At 42.4% G+C, this 16079-nt stretch overlaps 1 protein-coding gene across 2 annotated transcripts in view; it reads right to left on the reverse strand.

Moving 5' to 3' along the window:
* The window catches only part of RPS6KA3 (ribosomal protein S6 kinase A3), a 110161-nt gene extending 99270 nt beyond the window's left edge, over positions 1 to 10891 (reverse strand). Inside the window, exon 1 of one of the 2 annotated variants that reach the window (XM_004382840.3) lies at positions 10778 to 10891. In XM_004382840.3, the coding sequence (XP_004382897.1) occupies positions 10778 to 10846 (69 nt within the window). In that variant the 5' untranslated portion in view covers positions 10847 to 10891. The remainder of the gene's footprint in view (positions 1 to 10777) is intronic. The other variant, XM_023737283.1, reaches the window with a different exon arrangement.
* Between the last annotated feature and the right edge of the window lie 5188 nt (positions 10892 to 16079).

Raw genomic sequence — 16079 nt, forward strand, 5'->3', positions numbered from 1 at the left:
TGCTTGGTAAAATACAAGGTCAGTGAAAAAGAGGAAGACCCTCAACGAGATGGACTGACACAGTGGCTGCAAAAATGAGCTCAAACATAGCAATGATTGTGAGGATGGCACAGGACTGGGCAGTGTTTCATTCTGTTGTACACAGGGTTGCTATGAGTCGGAACCGACTCGACGGCACCTAACAACAATAGTGAACATAATGCAACGTTTTTTTGATAGCTAAATTTTCCCAAAGTTTTGGTGTTATACTTTGAATGAGAAATGTCACCGTAAAGCTAGTAAAGTTGTAAAAAGTGCAGAATGCTGATTTGAGGAGCAGGTACCACCTAAGGATGTTTATCAAAACCTTCAGAGTGCGAGAGTGAGAAGACAAACCCAATAAAACACAATTTGAAAAAGCATATTAAATATACTTTTTATCTAGAAAACACTTCAGCCTGTTAATTTCAAAATACAAACAGAAGGTAAGGTTGAAAACACTGGTGTAGAGGAAAAAAAAGGTCAGACTGTACGAATCCTTTAATCTAGAATTGCACGGTTCACTATGGTAGCCAATAGCGACATGTGACTGTTTAAATTTAAGTTAATTAAAAAATAAAATTAAAAATTCAATTTCTCAGTCACACTAGCTACATTTCAAGTGCTCAACTGTCACACGTGGCTATTGGCTACTATACTGGACAGCGCTGATCTAGTCTTTTTTTTAAGTGAATCTTTCTTATTATATTGTTTTCAGATAAATGCCTCTGTACCTATATGTGAAGAACTAAAATAACATTTTGGGTAACTGAGGTTTTTACTTCATGCTCTACAAGATTTCTGGAGTGAAGATGTCTCCCAAACAAACCACTGCACTTGAGATGTACTTCAATCTATTAATGTCAAAATGATCTTTTGCTTTAGGCTATCATTTGACATCTGCTTCTAACACATATCAAATGACTAAACCAAGTTTCCTATAACAAGCTTGGTGGACCAAAGGATTAGTACACCGAGCTCACAGAACTCTAGATGACCAGGTCAGGTTTTACAATGAGATCATGATCATATGTAAGATTATAAAAATCAATTTACACGGTGAACAAAAAACTAGTTTTTAAGGTATGTAAGAAATCATGGATTTATCAGTTACGATGGGAAAATTCAAATTAAGTTATGCTACTTCTACAATTCTCTTTATACTAATAGAGAGGAATGATAGCAGATGTCAGAAAGTACTTTTGGACTTACACATAAATGTAGATATCTAATACTTAGGAACCTAGCACTATTTCATTGGCGGGGGGTGGGGGAAGAGGTTCACAATGTGGACACATGACTCTAGGTGGGGCAACAGGATAGCTTTCCATCTTATAGCTATCTGTCCTTAGTTCACTTTCTACTTTCTAGCTCCCATCTGCAAGAGAAGAAGGTAAATATGCAAAGCAGGTAATACTAGTAAGTGAGCCATTCTGACACGGCATGGCAAAACATAAAATCACTGTTTAGTATTAAGTAATATCAAAACCAAAACCAAACCTGTTGCCATCGAGTCAATTCCAATTCATAGCGACCTTAGAGGACAGGGTAGAATTGCCCCATAGGATTTCCAAGGCTGTAATCGTCACAGAAGCAGACTGCCACGTCTTCCTCCCGCTGAGCAGCTGGTGGTGGGTTTGAACTGCCGACCTTTTGCTTAGCAGCCGAACACTTAACCACTGCACCACCAGGGCTCCTTCTTAGTAAGTAATATGCCCATCAAATAGCCCTGGCTCCAAACGTTATGTGTACATATTTTATTTTATTTGGTAAGCTGTAAGTTTACTTTTTTTAAGATAAAGTCAAAATGTTCCCAAGTTAAAAATGGTGTAACAAAATATTAACCCTAGCTATCTGTCTTATAGTAATTGCAAGTTAGAGGCAATTAATTTAAAAGGAACGAGAAAGGTAGTTCAATTAAAGACATTGTTTAATCCCACATTTCCAAAATTTATTTCATTATGCCAAGTCCCTTTGTTTGTTGTTGTTGGTTTTTTTGGGGGGTGGGGGAGCTGGAATGGTTGTTGGGGCACAGGCACAACTTTCAACATCTCCCGAAACTTCTCAGTTTGAAAAATATTGTAAGTACTATTTAAAGATCCTTAAGTACCAACACTACATAACAGATCAAAACCAAGTGATTATACTTCTAGACAAGAAAACCTCGTTACTCATGGCATATTCAAATACCAAAGGAAACGTGTTTATAGTAAGGGGGAGGGAGGTGTGCCAGATTCATTTCTTTCCCTAAAAATGAAATTAACAGAACCGATCGATCCTCTATCCAGCCTCTGCAAATGCTAAAATATAAAAAGGTGTGTGTACTTTTTGTTTTGGTATGCTTTAGAAAGAAAGTTAAAATTCTACCTATTGACACTGTATATTGACTTTATCCATTTCTTCAAGGACACACTCCCTCCATGAAGCTTATTACAAAATATATCATTGATTATAAAACACTGTATGTAACACACACCATTATTTTATATATCACTAAGAAAAAAACCTGCTGCTAACTAAACAATGACATGTTACTGATTGTAAGAAAAATTCCAACTTGAGCAATGTTAAAATGTGAACATACTTTCCTTTCTTCTCTCTTCCACAAACATTCAAGGTGTTTTCGAAAAATATTTTATTGTGTTTTCAGTGAAAGTTTACACAGTAAATTAGGCTCCCATCTGACAATTTCTATACAAATTGTTCAGTGACATTAGTTACATTTTTCAAAATGTGTCAACATTCTAATTGCGTTCTCGTGGTTCCATTTCTAGTTCTCTAGTATACCTGCCTGCTGATCATCTCATCTTTTTTTTAGAGCAATTGTTTACCTTTTGGTCTCATGTAGATGGTTTTCTGGTAGAGCACTGTGAGTACTCTTCAAAAAAATGTTTTTAAATCTACTTATCGCACAAAAACCATAAAAGAAACTAGATAACTGGGAGCTCCTAAAAATCAAACACTTACGCTCATCAAAAGACTTCACCTAAAGAGTCAGAAGACAACCTACAGACTGAGAAAAAATTTTTGGCTACGACAAATCCGTTCAGCATCTAATCTCTAAAATCTGTGAGATACTGCAAAACCTCAACAACAAAAAGACAAATACGCAAAGGATATGAACAGGCACTTTACCAAAGAAGACATTCAGGCGGCTAACAAACACATGAAGAAATGCTCATGATCATTAGCCATTAGAGAAATGCAGATCAAAACTACAATGAGATACCATCTCACCCCAACAAGGCTAGCATTAATCCAAAAAACACAAAATAATAAATGTTGGAGAGGTCGTGGAGAGACTGGGACACTTATACACTGTTGGTAGGAATGTAAAATGGTACAACCACTTTGGAAATCGACTTGGCGCGTCCTTAAAAAGCTAGAAATAGAAGTACCATATGATTCAGCAATCCCACTCCTTGGAATATATCCTAGAGAAATAAGAGCCATCACACAAATAGATATATGCACACCCATGTTCATTGCAGCACTGTTCACAATAGCAAAAAGATGGAAACAACCTAGGTACCCATCAAAGGATGAATGGATAAACAAATTATGGTATAGTCACACAATGGAATACTACATAATGATAAAGAACGATGATGAATCCATGAAACATCTCATAACATGGATGAATCTGGAAGGCATTATGCTGTTGAAATTAGTCAGTCGCAAAAGGACAAATATTGTATAACACCGCTATTATAAGAACTCAAGTAAAGGTTTAAACACAGAAGAAAACATTCTTTGATGATTACGAAGGTGAGAGGGAGGGAGAGTTGTATTCACTAACTAGATGGCAGACAAGAAATATCTTAGGTGACGGGAAGGACAACACACAATTCAGGGGAAGTCAGCATATCTGGACTATAGCAAAAGCTAAGAAGTATCCTTTCACTATACCTATTCAATCTGTATCCTGAGCAAATACTCTGAGAAGCTGGAATATGTGAAGAAGAATGGGGCATCAGGACTGGAGGAAGACTCATTAACAACCTGTGATGTGAAGATGACACAGCCTTGCTTGCTGAAAGTGAAGAGGACTTGAAGCACTAACTGATGAAGATCAAAGATCACAGCCTTCAGTATGGATTACACCTCAACATAAAGAAAACAAAAATCCTCACAACTGGACCGATAAGCGCCATCATGATAAACGGAGAAAAGACTGAAGTTGTCAAGGATTTCATTTTACTTGGATCAACACCCATGGAAGCAGCAGTCAAGAAATCAAACAACGCATTGCATTGGGCAGATCTGCTGCAAAAGACGTCTTTAAAGTGTTGAAAAACTTAATGGTCTGACTGAGACTGGAGGGACCCTGGAAAGCATGGTCCCTGGATTCTCTATCAGCCTAGAACTAAAAGAATTTCCGAGACGAACTCTTCAGACAGGGATTGCACTGGACTGTGGGACATAAAATGATACTCGTGAAGAGTATGCTTCTTAGCTCAAGTAGATACATGAGACTAAATGGGCAGCTCCTGACCAGAGGCAAGATGAGAAGGCAGAGAGGGGCAGAAGCTGGTTGAATGGACACAGGGAATCTGGGGTGGAAAGGAGGAGTGTGCTGTCACAGCATAGGGAGAACAACTAGGGTCAGATAACAATGTGGTATAAATTTTTGTATGAGAAACTTACTTGAACTGTAAACTTTCACTTAAAGCACAAATAAATAAATAAATCTATTTTTCTCTTTTAAAGACAACTACCAATATTGAGGAGGGAAACAATAGAAAAAAGACAAGATTCAAGAGATTTCTGTTTACCTTAACTTTATCCATTATATTCAGATATCATAATGGTTCTGTTTAAACAGATCAATCAAATAAATCATTTTTAATTGTTCTGCTTGATTCTGAAAATTATCCCAGAGGAAAAACACAAAACTTCCTCAGACAGTTCTTTGAGAGGTGATTCATTATAGTTACTATTTATTAAACACTTAAACCATGTACTGGGTCAAGTGCTTTACATATATTATCATTTCATTTAATTCTCACCACAACCCTATGAGGTAGGTATTATTTTCATCCTTATTTTATAGACTAGGATGCTGAAGCTTAGAGACATTACATAACTTGCATAAGGTTACAAAGTTAGTAAGTGGCAGAGCCAGGAATAAAACCCAGGTCTTTATGGCTCCAAAGCTTGTGTTCTTTAACACTGTGCCATACATCTAAATTATCCCACAAACTTCCTTCTAAATCGAATTACTTAATTACTGCTAACTAGCATATTTGTTTAAAATAGGCCAAATTTATTAAATGATAGTTATGTGCTATATGGATACATTTTACCCTGAACTTGTTTTACAAGAAACATATGTAGTGTATTTGTGCTTGTTGTTAAATCTTGACATATTTTACCAAACACTTGAGATTTAGGGTGGTTTTAATCCTTGCTTTTATGATATTTGGTATTAAATTGATAAACCAGAATATCTGAGATCTGATATTCGTTTCAGATTAATGATACACGTAGCTGTATTAACTTCAAAAGAGCACACTGATGGGGAAAAAGACATCTAATGCTAAGTATTAAAATGTAAGTGCTTGTTTTTTGTATTATGTGAATGGAGGAATGGGATGTGTAATTGACATACTTGCACAATTACACTGCAATGCTTTAAACCTTGTTATTCACCAAAACACATGAACAACTGAGAACTGTCACACTCATGCATTACCACTGAGACCACCAAGATGTCACTGTTGTACATTAAAATCTGATCCAGGGGGCCCAAAGCACCCAGTCTGCACTGGGTGGATGGAGCCACTTTGACCTTACCTACACTCACAGCCTGGCAGATCACAAATCTCTGACCATGGAATTCTACAGCAAATCTCGTCAGTGATCACAATGATATGTTTTTTTTTAATGGATGATAATTAAAAAAAAAATAATCTTTAGAACAATTCTTCTGTGATTTAGACTTCTGCATAAATGATCTGCTGTATTTTTGATCATTCCACAATTCACTGAATATCAAGTCCTTGGTCAGGAGTGCACACCCCAATTATGCCACTCTTCTTAAATAAAAAATAGGATATCCTTATTGTGATTTCCAGAGAAGTATTTTTAAAAAGGCGGTCTGCTTTAATTAGATAAGTTTATCTCTTTATCTTAAAATTAAAATTTAAATGCACCCAGGAAGTTTCACATTTTGAATCTACCCCATTAGTGTAGGATCAGAATGATGTGTCAAGTTGCCAAAATAAAGCAAACTTTCTTAAATTGTAGTTTAACAAAAACTGACATCATATATCATAATCACTGAAAACAATGAAGTGTTCAGCAATGTGTCACAGTTACTTGACAGTTGACATGTAACAATACCTGTCCTCTCCTCAGATCTTCACTTGGGAGAAAGAAAAAAACCTGAAAGGTGGTAAAAAATGAAACAGGAAAAGGAAAAGAAACTTAATAAAACATTTTTTTTTCCAAAATTAACGATCATACTTTAACAGAATGTTTTCCCCTATAGATTAACTATAAGAAACCTACATAATATTGATAGAGTAGAAATACTATAGAATGCAATGTAATCTCTGAGGTTAAAAATGGGTGCACATTCACTAAAGATGGTCTCCAACATAAGTGTCTCATTTTGTTACAAATAAAATATTAATACAGTCAATATTTTTCAATGCATTATGGGTGCTTGTTATTTAAAGAAATCTGAGGTGGCTATTTTTACACAACACATTTCTATAAAGCAAAAATGATCCCTTAATTTTATTATTTTTGAAACTTGTTCACATTCAGGTTTACTATAACTTATTCCTACTCTAGTGAAACTGAGAAAAAAGTGTCATTCTAGGTCAGGCTTATGAGCCAGTAAATGTTGTTCCTGATAGCAGTGGCAAGGAATTTATAGAACAGAACAGCCACAATTCTTTGGTATCAACATCTAAGTCAAATATCCAAAAACATACCAGCATCTTTTAAGTAACTCACTAAAACCTGTTGCTGTCAAGTTGATTCCGACTCACAGTGACCCTATGGGAGAACTGCCCCATAGGGTTTCCAAGGAGCAGCTGGTGGCTTTGAACTGCTGACTTTTTGGTTAGCAGCCGAGCTCTTAACCACTGTGCCACTGGGGGTCCGTAAGTTGTAAATTCACCTACATCATTTAGGAAGCTATTTGGTTTTTAGCTCCTACCAGTCCTTACTTTGCTTACATAGTACTTCCTTTATTATCCTAAATTTGCTTCTTTAAACATTCGGCTTAGTTCTAGTCTATCATGTTTTGACTCATGCTTAAGTTCAACCACAAGGTTTTTTGTTTTGTTTTGAACACCATGAGACCCGTGGGAGGTCCTGAAGCAGGAAGGCTACTACGTAAAGGAATAAAGAAACTGCCTGTTTTTGGTGAGGTGCTCAGGTCTTTTTAAATTGTTCATATTTCAATGTAAAATTTAAATGTTAAGAAGAGATAAGATCCATAATCACCCTTCCTGATCTTCATGATTCACTCACTGAACATTTATTGGGCCCATGATGCCTAGGTGCCAGGTACTGTGTTAAGTGCTGAGGATACAGAGAAAAGTTTCTGCTGTCTAAGAGTTCACAGCCTACTAGGGATGAGACCATTAAATGTAAATTCCTATACAGACCAACTTTGAAATCTTTTAGTCTGCAGAGAAAACGTTTGATTATTTACTGAAGTAAATTACTATTAAGAAAACAACAACGTTACTGTGATAAAATACAATTATTCTCTGATAGGAACCTACTGGGGTACCAATATTATATCTCTGAATGAAAATTCTCAACCCTTCCCTCACCAAACCAAAAAAACCAAACCCATTGCTGTCAATTCCGACTAGTAGCAACCCTATAGGACAGAGGAGAACTGCTCCATGGGGTTTCTAAGGAGCAGGCTGGTGGATTCGAACTGCTGACTTTTTGGTTAGCAGCCTGAACTCTCTCAACCCTTCTCTCACAGGCTTCACTATTTTCAAATAAATATCAGAATTACCTGGAACAACCAAACAACCAAAGTTAACAAAATATCTAAAGGCAATTTGTTAAAAATCTAGTTTTAATAACCTAGATAACATTGGCTCTATTTGACATACCTTACGCCAGAATATCAAGAAAACTCTTTACAAAATGGCAAATTGTAGAATCCTGTCTGCCAGATTCTGGGAAACACGACAGTAACTGAAATACCTAGGCTTTAAAATGAGAGCTCTTACAGTACTTTAAATTGTTTCTGAAAAACACATGATCTCCAACTACCGGCTTATTTATTTATACCCTGAATTCTTCCACAAAGGATTTGAAGCAGCTGCCCTAATATAAAGCAAAGCACATGAATTATATCCACCTAGCTTTGAATTATTGCTCCGCCATTGAGTATAATCTTTGTGCCCTTAACTTCTGAGATTCAATCTCCTAATCTGTAACAATGGGGAGGGACCACAATACTACCCTGCTGTGTCATAGGACGGATAAAATGAGATAGCATGTAGCACAGTACCTGGCATACAGTAGGTGTTAAATAAATATTAGTTTTCTGCCTTCCTTATCCAAATGTATACACTAAACAAAAATTTTTCCCTACACATTGAAACATGCCAAGCAAACATGTGGACTGATTTTGATTTGCAAATGTTAATGTTCGCATCTAAAAATTTGGCTCAAAGCAAATTCAATTTCTTTCAATAAGCTCCAGCACTTCGAGAACATATTTTGTTAACCTTTTAGTTATAATATTATTTAAATAAAAAAATATTTCTGAAGGAAAAAAAATGAATGAAAAGCGCCCCCTGGCATACTATTTTTCTCACTCTCTATCCAAAGGATGATAAAAAATTCTAAGTCTGACTTTCTCATAGAAGATTTATAGTATTAGGCTGGCTAACACGATCATTTTAAATGAAATTCCAGTAATTCTGCCAGTCTTAAAAACATGATTTCGTTGTTTTACTTTTTATGTATTTATTTTTTGGGTAACATATAGCGATGCCTTCTCTTCTCAAGAGCAGCATTTCGTTTAGGTTTTAAAAGTATGTTCCAAGTCGCAAAATACTAAGCACCAATTGTAAGTACTATTACAACTCTGCTTGCCCTGGGAAGAGCAAGTAAAACATTTTATACAGCAGAGAAGGTGACTAAGAAAAAGCGGAAAAGCTACTTGAACCCATCCCCCTCCCCCCTCCCCCTCCATTATGCCCGAGAATGAAAGTGTCCCGCATCTCAGATCAAACAGAGCCTTGGTCTCACTGACGTAACCAGTAACCCTATCCACCTCTCACACTGCGGAGGCCGGCAGGGCCAGCGGCTGCCGCCAAGTACACCACTCATCAGAGCCTGTCCCGTTCCACCCCCGCGTTTCAGTCATGCTTTCCAGAAATGGGGTCACTCAGTCAGTAACTATTACACACACTCAGCCTAGCATCCTGTAATCCCCCAAAGTCCGCTGTAGGGAGACAAGACAGTAAAAAGTAAAGAATGAAGAATCGCAGACGCGCCACCATCAGGAACTGATTTTCCACTCCGAAGACCAAAACCAAACCAAACCGTTGCCATCTAGTCGATTCTGACTCACAGCGACCCTAAAAGACAGAGTAGAACTGCCCCACAGGGTTTCCAACCCAGCAGTGTTTCGTTCTGTTCTACAAAGGGTCGCTATGAGTTGGAACCAACTCCACGGCACCTAACAACGAAAACAACAATCTTTAAGGAAGCAGACTGCTACATCTTTCTCCCGCGGAGCGGCTGATGGGTTCCAACCGCGAACCTTTCGGTTAGCAGCCGAGCGCTTAACCACTGCGCCACTACGGCTCCTTCCACTCCCGAGATGCGCGGTAATACCCTGGAAAGGGTCTTGTCTGGATTATTTTCGCAAACCCAGAGTTGGTGCTGGAATCAGCTGCGAAAAGCTCGTGGCTGGGCAATTCTGTTCGGCCCTGTTGCGGACCGGAAAGGGCACGCACAAGGTACTCGGGTGGGTGTCTCAGGGACGGACACCGGATCCCAGGCTTGGAAAACCAGAAACACCTTTAGGGCGGCCGCTGATCTCCTTGACTATCACCTTCTCACCTCCATGGGCAGGAAACTCAAGTTTAACTCGCAGGGACAGAGTCCTCGAGCTCAGCGACCTCAGAAACGGATTGGGGTGTATGGGGGGGGACACCTCAGGATCCCACTTTCTCCTTTGCAGCAGCAGCTGCGGCAGATGGGGGAAGCAAAAACCTTTGGCTGTCCAGCACCTCTTACCCGAAAACCCTACAAGTCGCCACCCCTGTCCCAGGCCCTTCCTGCCTCCGCGCGCCCGTGTCCCCGTAGCAACCTCCTCCCCTGACCCCACTCGAGAGCCCCTGCTTCTCGGGGAACCTAATCCATACCCCTCCGCCACCCCGCAAAGTCGCCCAGGTCCGGGGAAGCCCCTGACCTGGCAGGGCCAAACTTCCCAACTCCCCGCCGGTCCCCGCTCCGCCTCCCGCGTCCCCCACGCAAACTTGATGACAATCGACACCTCGCGAAGCCCCAGCGCCCACTCCAAACCCCACGCGCCGCCACCCCAGCAGCCCCCCGAGTGAGCGAGGGAGGCGAGGGTGCGGGTGGGAGCAAAACCAAGAGACGGACCAACCCACCCACCCCAACTCCCCGAACCGGAATCCCGGACCGAGGGAGACGCGAGCGGAGAGGAAGCAGCCGAGTGGCCGGGCTCCGGGGAGGGAGCGAGCCGGCCGGGCGAGGGGTGGAGGCTCGCGCCGCTCGGTCGCCCCGCCGCACTCACCTCTGCGCTGTCGGACGGGCTCTCCACAGCCATCTTCTGCCACGGGTCCGCCAGCTGCGCCAGCGGCATCTTCCCCCCCGGCCCGCCGCCTTCACCGCCTCCTCCCACCCCGCCCGCCCCGCTCCGTCGCCGCCCGAGCCCCACGGCAGCAGCAGCAGCGGCGGCAGCAGCAGCAGCGACGGCCCCGCAAAGGGCTCAGCGCCGACACTGATCGCCCGGACCGCGCGCCCAGCCCAAGACGTCCGCGCGCCGAGGTAGAGCCTCGCGCCGCCGCCGGGCACGGGGTCTCGCCCCTTTCTTCCTCTCCTCCTTCCGCCGCCGCGACTACAGCTCCGCCCCCCACCCCCCCGCCCGTTCCCGCGCCCGCTCCCAGCAGAACAGCGGCCGCCGCGCGCCCCCTACTTCCGCTCACAACATGGCGCCTAAGCGATACCTGTCTCTCAGAGCGAGGCTGGCCGCCGCCGCGCGCACCCGGGGCGGGGCTTACTGCGGCCACGCCCGTAGCCCGCCGCGCTGCGCGCCTCCCTGCTCCCTCCCTTCTTCCCAGCCCCTGTTTCGGGGCCTCGCCTACTTTCAGGAAGGGCGAGTCCGAGAGATCTGGGGGCGTCGTAGGGAGGCGAGGGAAAGAGGAGGGGAAAGGCAAGAGGGGCGGGCGCTGGGAGCCTGTAACTACCACAGGTCTGAGCAGGTCGGAGGCTCCTAGGGAATGATAGAGAGCATTGGTCCCAGCCCAGAGAAGGAGGGAGCTGAGCAAGGCGGGGGGTGGGGGGGCGCAGTCCCAGGCCAAGTGGCCTGGGGTGTCTTTTCTGCCAGCCTCCTCCGGGGGTGCGTGTGGGCGCGCCTGGTCTGGGAGTGCGTCCGGTAAGTGCCCGGGACCCGCCCTTTCCAGGGTCACACCCTGGGCATTCACCTGCCCCACCCCTAGACGGGGACGTGGGAAGCTCGGTGCCCGGGAGTCCCCGGGGACTCGGCTCCCAGTTGATTTCAAGGCTCTCCAAGTTGACCCTTTTGTGTTAAATGTTTGATATTCGGGTTGCATTGTCCTGCATCAGTCACCCCCCCCCCCATCTCCTCCTCACGTCCGCCGTGCCCTCGGGCTTCAGTCTTGACCTCCAAAGCCCGTACTCCTTACAGCCTGAATCTTCGCGAAGGAGAACATTGGGAGGTTACTGAAGGCTGCTCCTCGCGGCAGAGGTCGAGGAGTTATTAAAAAAAAAAATCTTGTAGGCAGATGCGCGGGTTTCCTGCTCCTCCGTTGACTTCAAATAAAAGATTAGATTGAAAAGTCAGGTTGGCCGTGGGCGGAGGAGGAGGAGAGGGCCGAGGGGGTTCCGACTCCTTTTCCGGATCAGGATGGGGGATCCCTGGTCTAAGGAAACGCACCCCCGAGATGGCGGTGGAGCCCGGGGGGACGAGAGCTTGGGAGCGGGCGTCCCGAGTGGGTCCCAGAAGCCGGGAAGGTTTGACCCAGGGCCACCCTGCCAGGTGCACCGACGCGCTGAATGTGCCCGCACGGGCAGAAAGTGTAAACGTCGCCGAGCTGAGTCGAAAGCTACTGCAGCCACTGGCCAACCGCTCTGCTAGGGGGAAGGAAAAAGCAAAAGCAGCTCTCTGGGCCGGTCAGTCCCTTGGTGCCCGCAGGCCGCGGCCCAGGCGTCCCGGGCCTCCCACGCCCCGCCACCACAGCGCTTCCCCGCTGCGCTCCCCGCGCACGCCAGGTAGCAGCTCCCTTTCATCCTTCCTGGCCCCAGACACCTGGAGCGCCCTCGCCTTCCTCCCTGTGCAGGTGTGAGCAGGTGAGATTAGAGCCCCACACCTAGCCGGCCAGGTCTGCGCGGGCGGCGCGGGGTTCCTTGCTGAGCCAGAGAGGGGCAGGGGTTGGGCTCTTTCTGCTGCGTCCGCCAGAGCGCCTCTTGGCACAGGCTGAAGGTCCCCGAGCCTCGGGACCACCTGAGGAGGTTCCATCTGTTTAGAGAGCCCGAGGAGGCGGCCGGAGAGCCAGAAATCCCCGCTGTGGGCGGTCTCAGACAGCCCTGGACCCTGGGCGCACAGCTCAGGGTTGGGCAACATCTGGGCAGGCTCAGCGTGGCCTGCGGGGCAGAAGGGGCCACTTGGCTCCTGCTTTTGTCACCTCCTACAACTGGCTTGATTCAGGTGCTGCAAATCCAACCTGGACCCAAACTCAGCTAATTTGGCAACACCAACTCTCTGTAATTCCTGACAATAAAACCTGCTGACAGAAATTTGAAGATAAGGAGTTGTGTATTATTTTGCAATTATGTATAAAATGCCTAATTTACCTTTCGTTTACATTGCAAAGCCACATCCTAATTCCTTATAGCAATAAAAAGTTGGTCAGTGATCAATTATTCCGGTTAACATTCTTGCTTTAGTAAAAACATCCAGAGTTGCAGAGAGACGGTTATTAGGCGTCTAACACTGTCCAGCGCTGATTACTCCACTCAAAGGATGAACTGATCTTTAAAAATAAAATAAAATACATTGTATGCCTTTTTCAGTATCAACTTTTATTCATTTATTTTACCTTGAGACCCAGAGGAATAACTTTTAACACAAAGTTAATTGATCGCTAAGAGTAATGTGAGCAGTGGTGACAGTGTGGGAAGTAAGCATTAAATGAACTGTTAATGGGCTAAAGTACCACTAGCACAGCCGCCTTGCACACGGTATTAACTTGATAAATATTTGTGAATTGATTTAGAAAACCACACTTCTCCTTCCTTTTGCCCAAAGAGAAAATTGAATTTGTCGTTGTTGTTGTTAACAATAAACTTTGTTCTTTTATTAAATCCAAGAGTGGTGTAACCACTTTCTTTGGTTGGGTGAATTTGGGAAAATAAAACGAGGCTGGGGGATTTTTCTTGCAGGTAGCAGCAAAAAAGAGTTATTTGAACACAGAAGCTGATATTGCCCTGGACAGGGTTACTTTTTTTTTCTTTTTCCTGTTTAACAAAGGAGAACTCTAAGTGAAACTATTAAGAGAATAGCTGCCTCCAATCTCTAGACCTACACAGTCTAATATGGTAGACAGTAGGCACGCGTGGCTATGGTTGGCTAGTCAAAATTGAGGAGTCCCTGGGTGGCACAAGTGGTTAAGCGCTCCACTACTAGCCCAAAGGTAGGTGGTTTGAACTGTCCCAGAGGTGCCTCGAAATCTGCTTCTGAAAGGTTACAGCACTGAAAACCCCGTGGAACATTTCTAGTCTGCACATGTGAGTCGGAATTGACTCGTCAGCGTCTAAAAGCAAGAGTCACAATTTGAGATGTGCCGTGAGTGTAAAATCCATCCCAGATTTCAAAGACGTAGTACCAAAAAAGGATGTAAAGTATCTCATTAATAATTTTTATATTGATTACATGTTGAAATGATATTTTGAATCTGTTGAGTTAAGTAAAGTATTTCATTAAAACTAACTTCACCTGTTTTTACTTTTTTTAATGTGGCTACTATAAAACATATACTTATGTGTGTGGGTGGCTCCCTTGTGGCTTGCATTATATTTCTATAAGAAGTGCTGCTCTATAACTTTCTTTTAACATTGAGCCTTCTGTATATTCCTATGAGTTCTACAATGAATGTTAAGTGATATCCTCATATTCTACTGTCTTTTTGGCCTCAACAGTGCAAAATCAGCAGAAAGGCTGATTCAGTTGCCTACTGATTTTGTGATCCTCTCCCCATCCTCCCCCCAACATGCAAATCTCTCAGTCAGAAACAAAATATTGGAAAGTTATTACTTGAAACTACAGCAGTGGGTTTAAATAGCAAACCTCAGTTGAAAATCTGGACTAGGTTTCCAAGAAATCATTCCTAATGTATGACAGGACAACCAGATTTAACCTCCTCTGCCTCCACCAATTTCCTGTTATAATTATAACCTTTGTATACAAGTTTAAATGGGCATGTATTTAACAAAATAACATTTGTTCAAAAATGAAGTTACATCAGTCTGGAAAAGTTGCAAGATGACTAACTAAGGCACATGGTGTAATCTCTACTTCACATACATCCAAAATCACATATAGGTTTGTCACTATTATAGAAAATCTATAATATAATCATCATCATCTCTTGGAAAAAGCTTTTTCCCTTTATATGATGTGAAGCATATTTATTTTTCACAAAGTCAAAAATTCATCACTAGAAATCATTGAACTCTTTCTTTCCAGAGATAATGAAAGGTAAGATTTAGGCATAAATTTTATCTCACAGAAGACAATTGTTTAACAAAATGCATGCAACATACCTTTTATGTGAGTGAATTTTAGTTTTTTTCTTTGAAATTTCCCAGTTAAAGTTATTAAGAAGATTTTCCTGATTGAAAAGACAATCGGAATTTCTACAACTATTTGAACATTTTGGAAAATGTAAGCTGCTTCTTTAGGTTCCCTTCCAAATACAAAATTCCATGATTCCAGAGTTGCACATGATGAAAGAACATTAACAAAATCGATAAGGAACTAAAGCGAAGACGTTCTTTGATACAAATATATGGGACTGTTTTCTTTAACATTTTTCTGAGTAAGGCACTATGAGGGCATGATAAAAGCAGAAACAGGCTTGTATCTGAACTCTGGGTAACTTTCCTCTCTAAGCTTCCATTTGAAGGCCTAGACTGGGAACTGGGACAGAGTAGTTGTCCAATAAATATTTGCAGAAAAGACTTTATTTTTCTCACCTGAAAATAGGGATAATAATACTCACCTCATAGAATTGTTGGGAAGAGCAAATGGAAATAATATCTGTAAAGCATTTAAGCACAGTGCCCATCACATAGGAAGCACTCAATAAATGCAGCTATTGTTATCAGCTTCAGAGAGGGAGTATTCCTACATACATAATGTAATTCAAGTACTTTACTCTCGAAAATTATGTCTTCCCATTTGTTGTGTGAGCATATTATGGTATAATCAATTTCTTTAGGGCACACTTGTATCACAAAAATGATATTGTAGATAATTTCCTGTGGAATTCACATAAAAGAGCAAGTAGGGAAACTCACCATTCTGTTTTTAAAGCCACAATATGTAGAAATGCAAACGATTACAGGTCAGTTGCCTCATAGGCTATGATCAGAACCTTGTTTATGTAATGCTCAAAAGAAACTAACAAATGTATGATTCAAAGTTAACGTTACCTGACTCAGACTTACGTAGGGAGGATGGGAGGAACAAGGAAGTATGGAGGAGAGGCCTGTGTCAGACAGGCTTTAATGTTTTCTTCTTTTATTGGTTTCCAAAATGTTTAATCCTTAGAGGTGTCATTTTATTTTGGAGTCGT

This window comes from Trichechus manatus, unplaced genomic scaffold (assembly GCF_000243295.1).
Source record: "Trichechus manatus latirostris isolate Lorelei unplaced genomic scaffold, TriManLat1.0 scaffold00100, whole genome shotgun sequence".
NCBI lineage: Eukaryota > Metazoa > Chordata > Mammalia > Sirenia > Trichechidae > Trichechus > Trichechus manatus.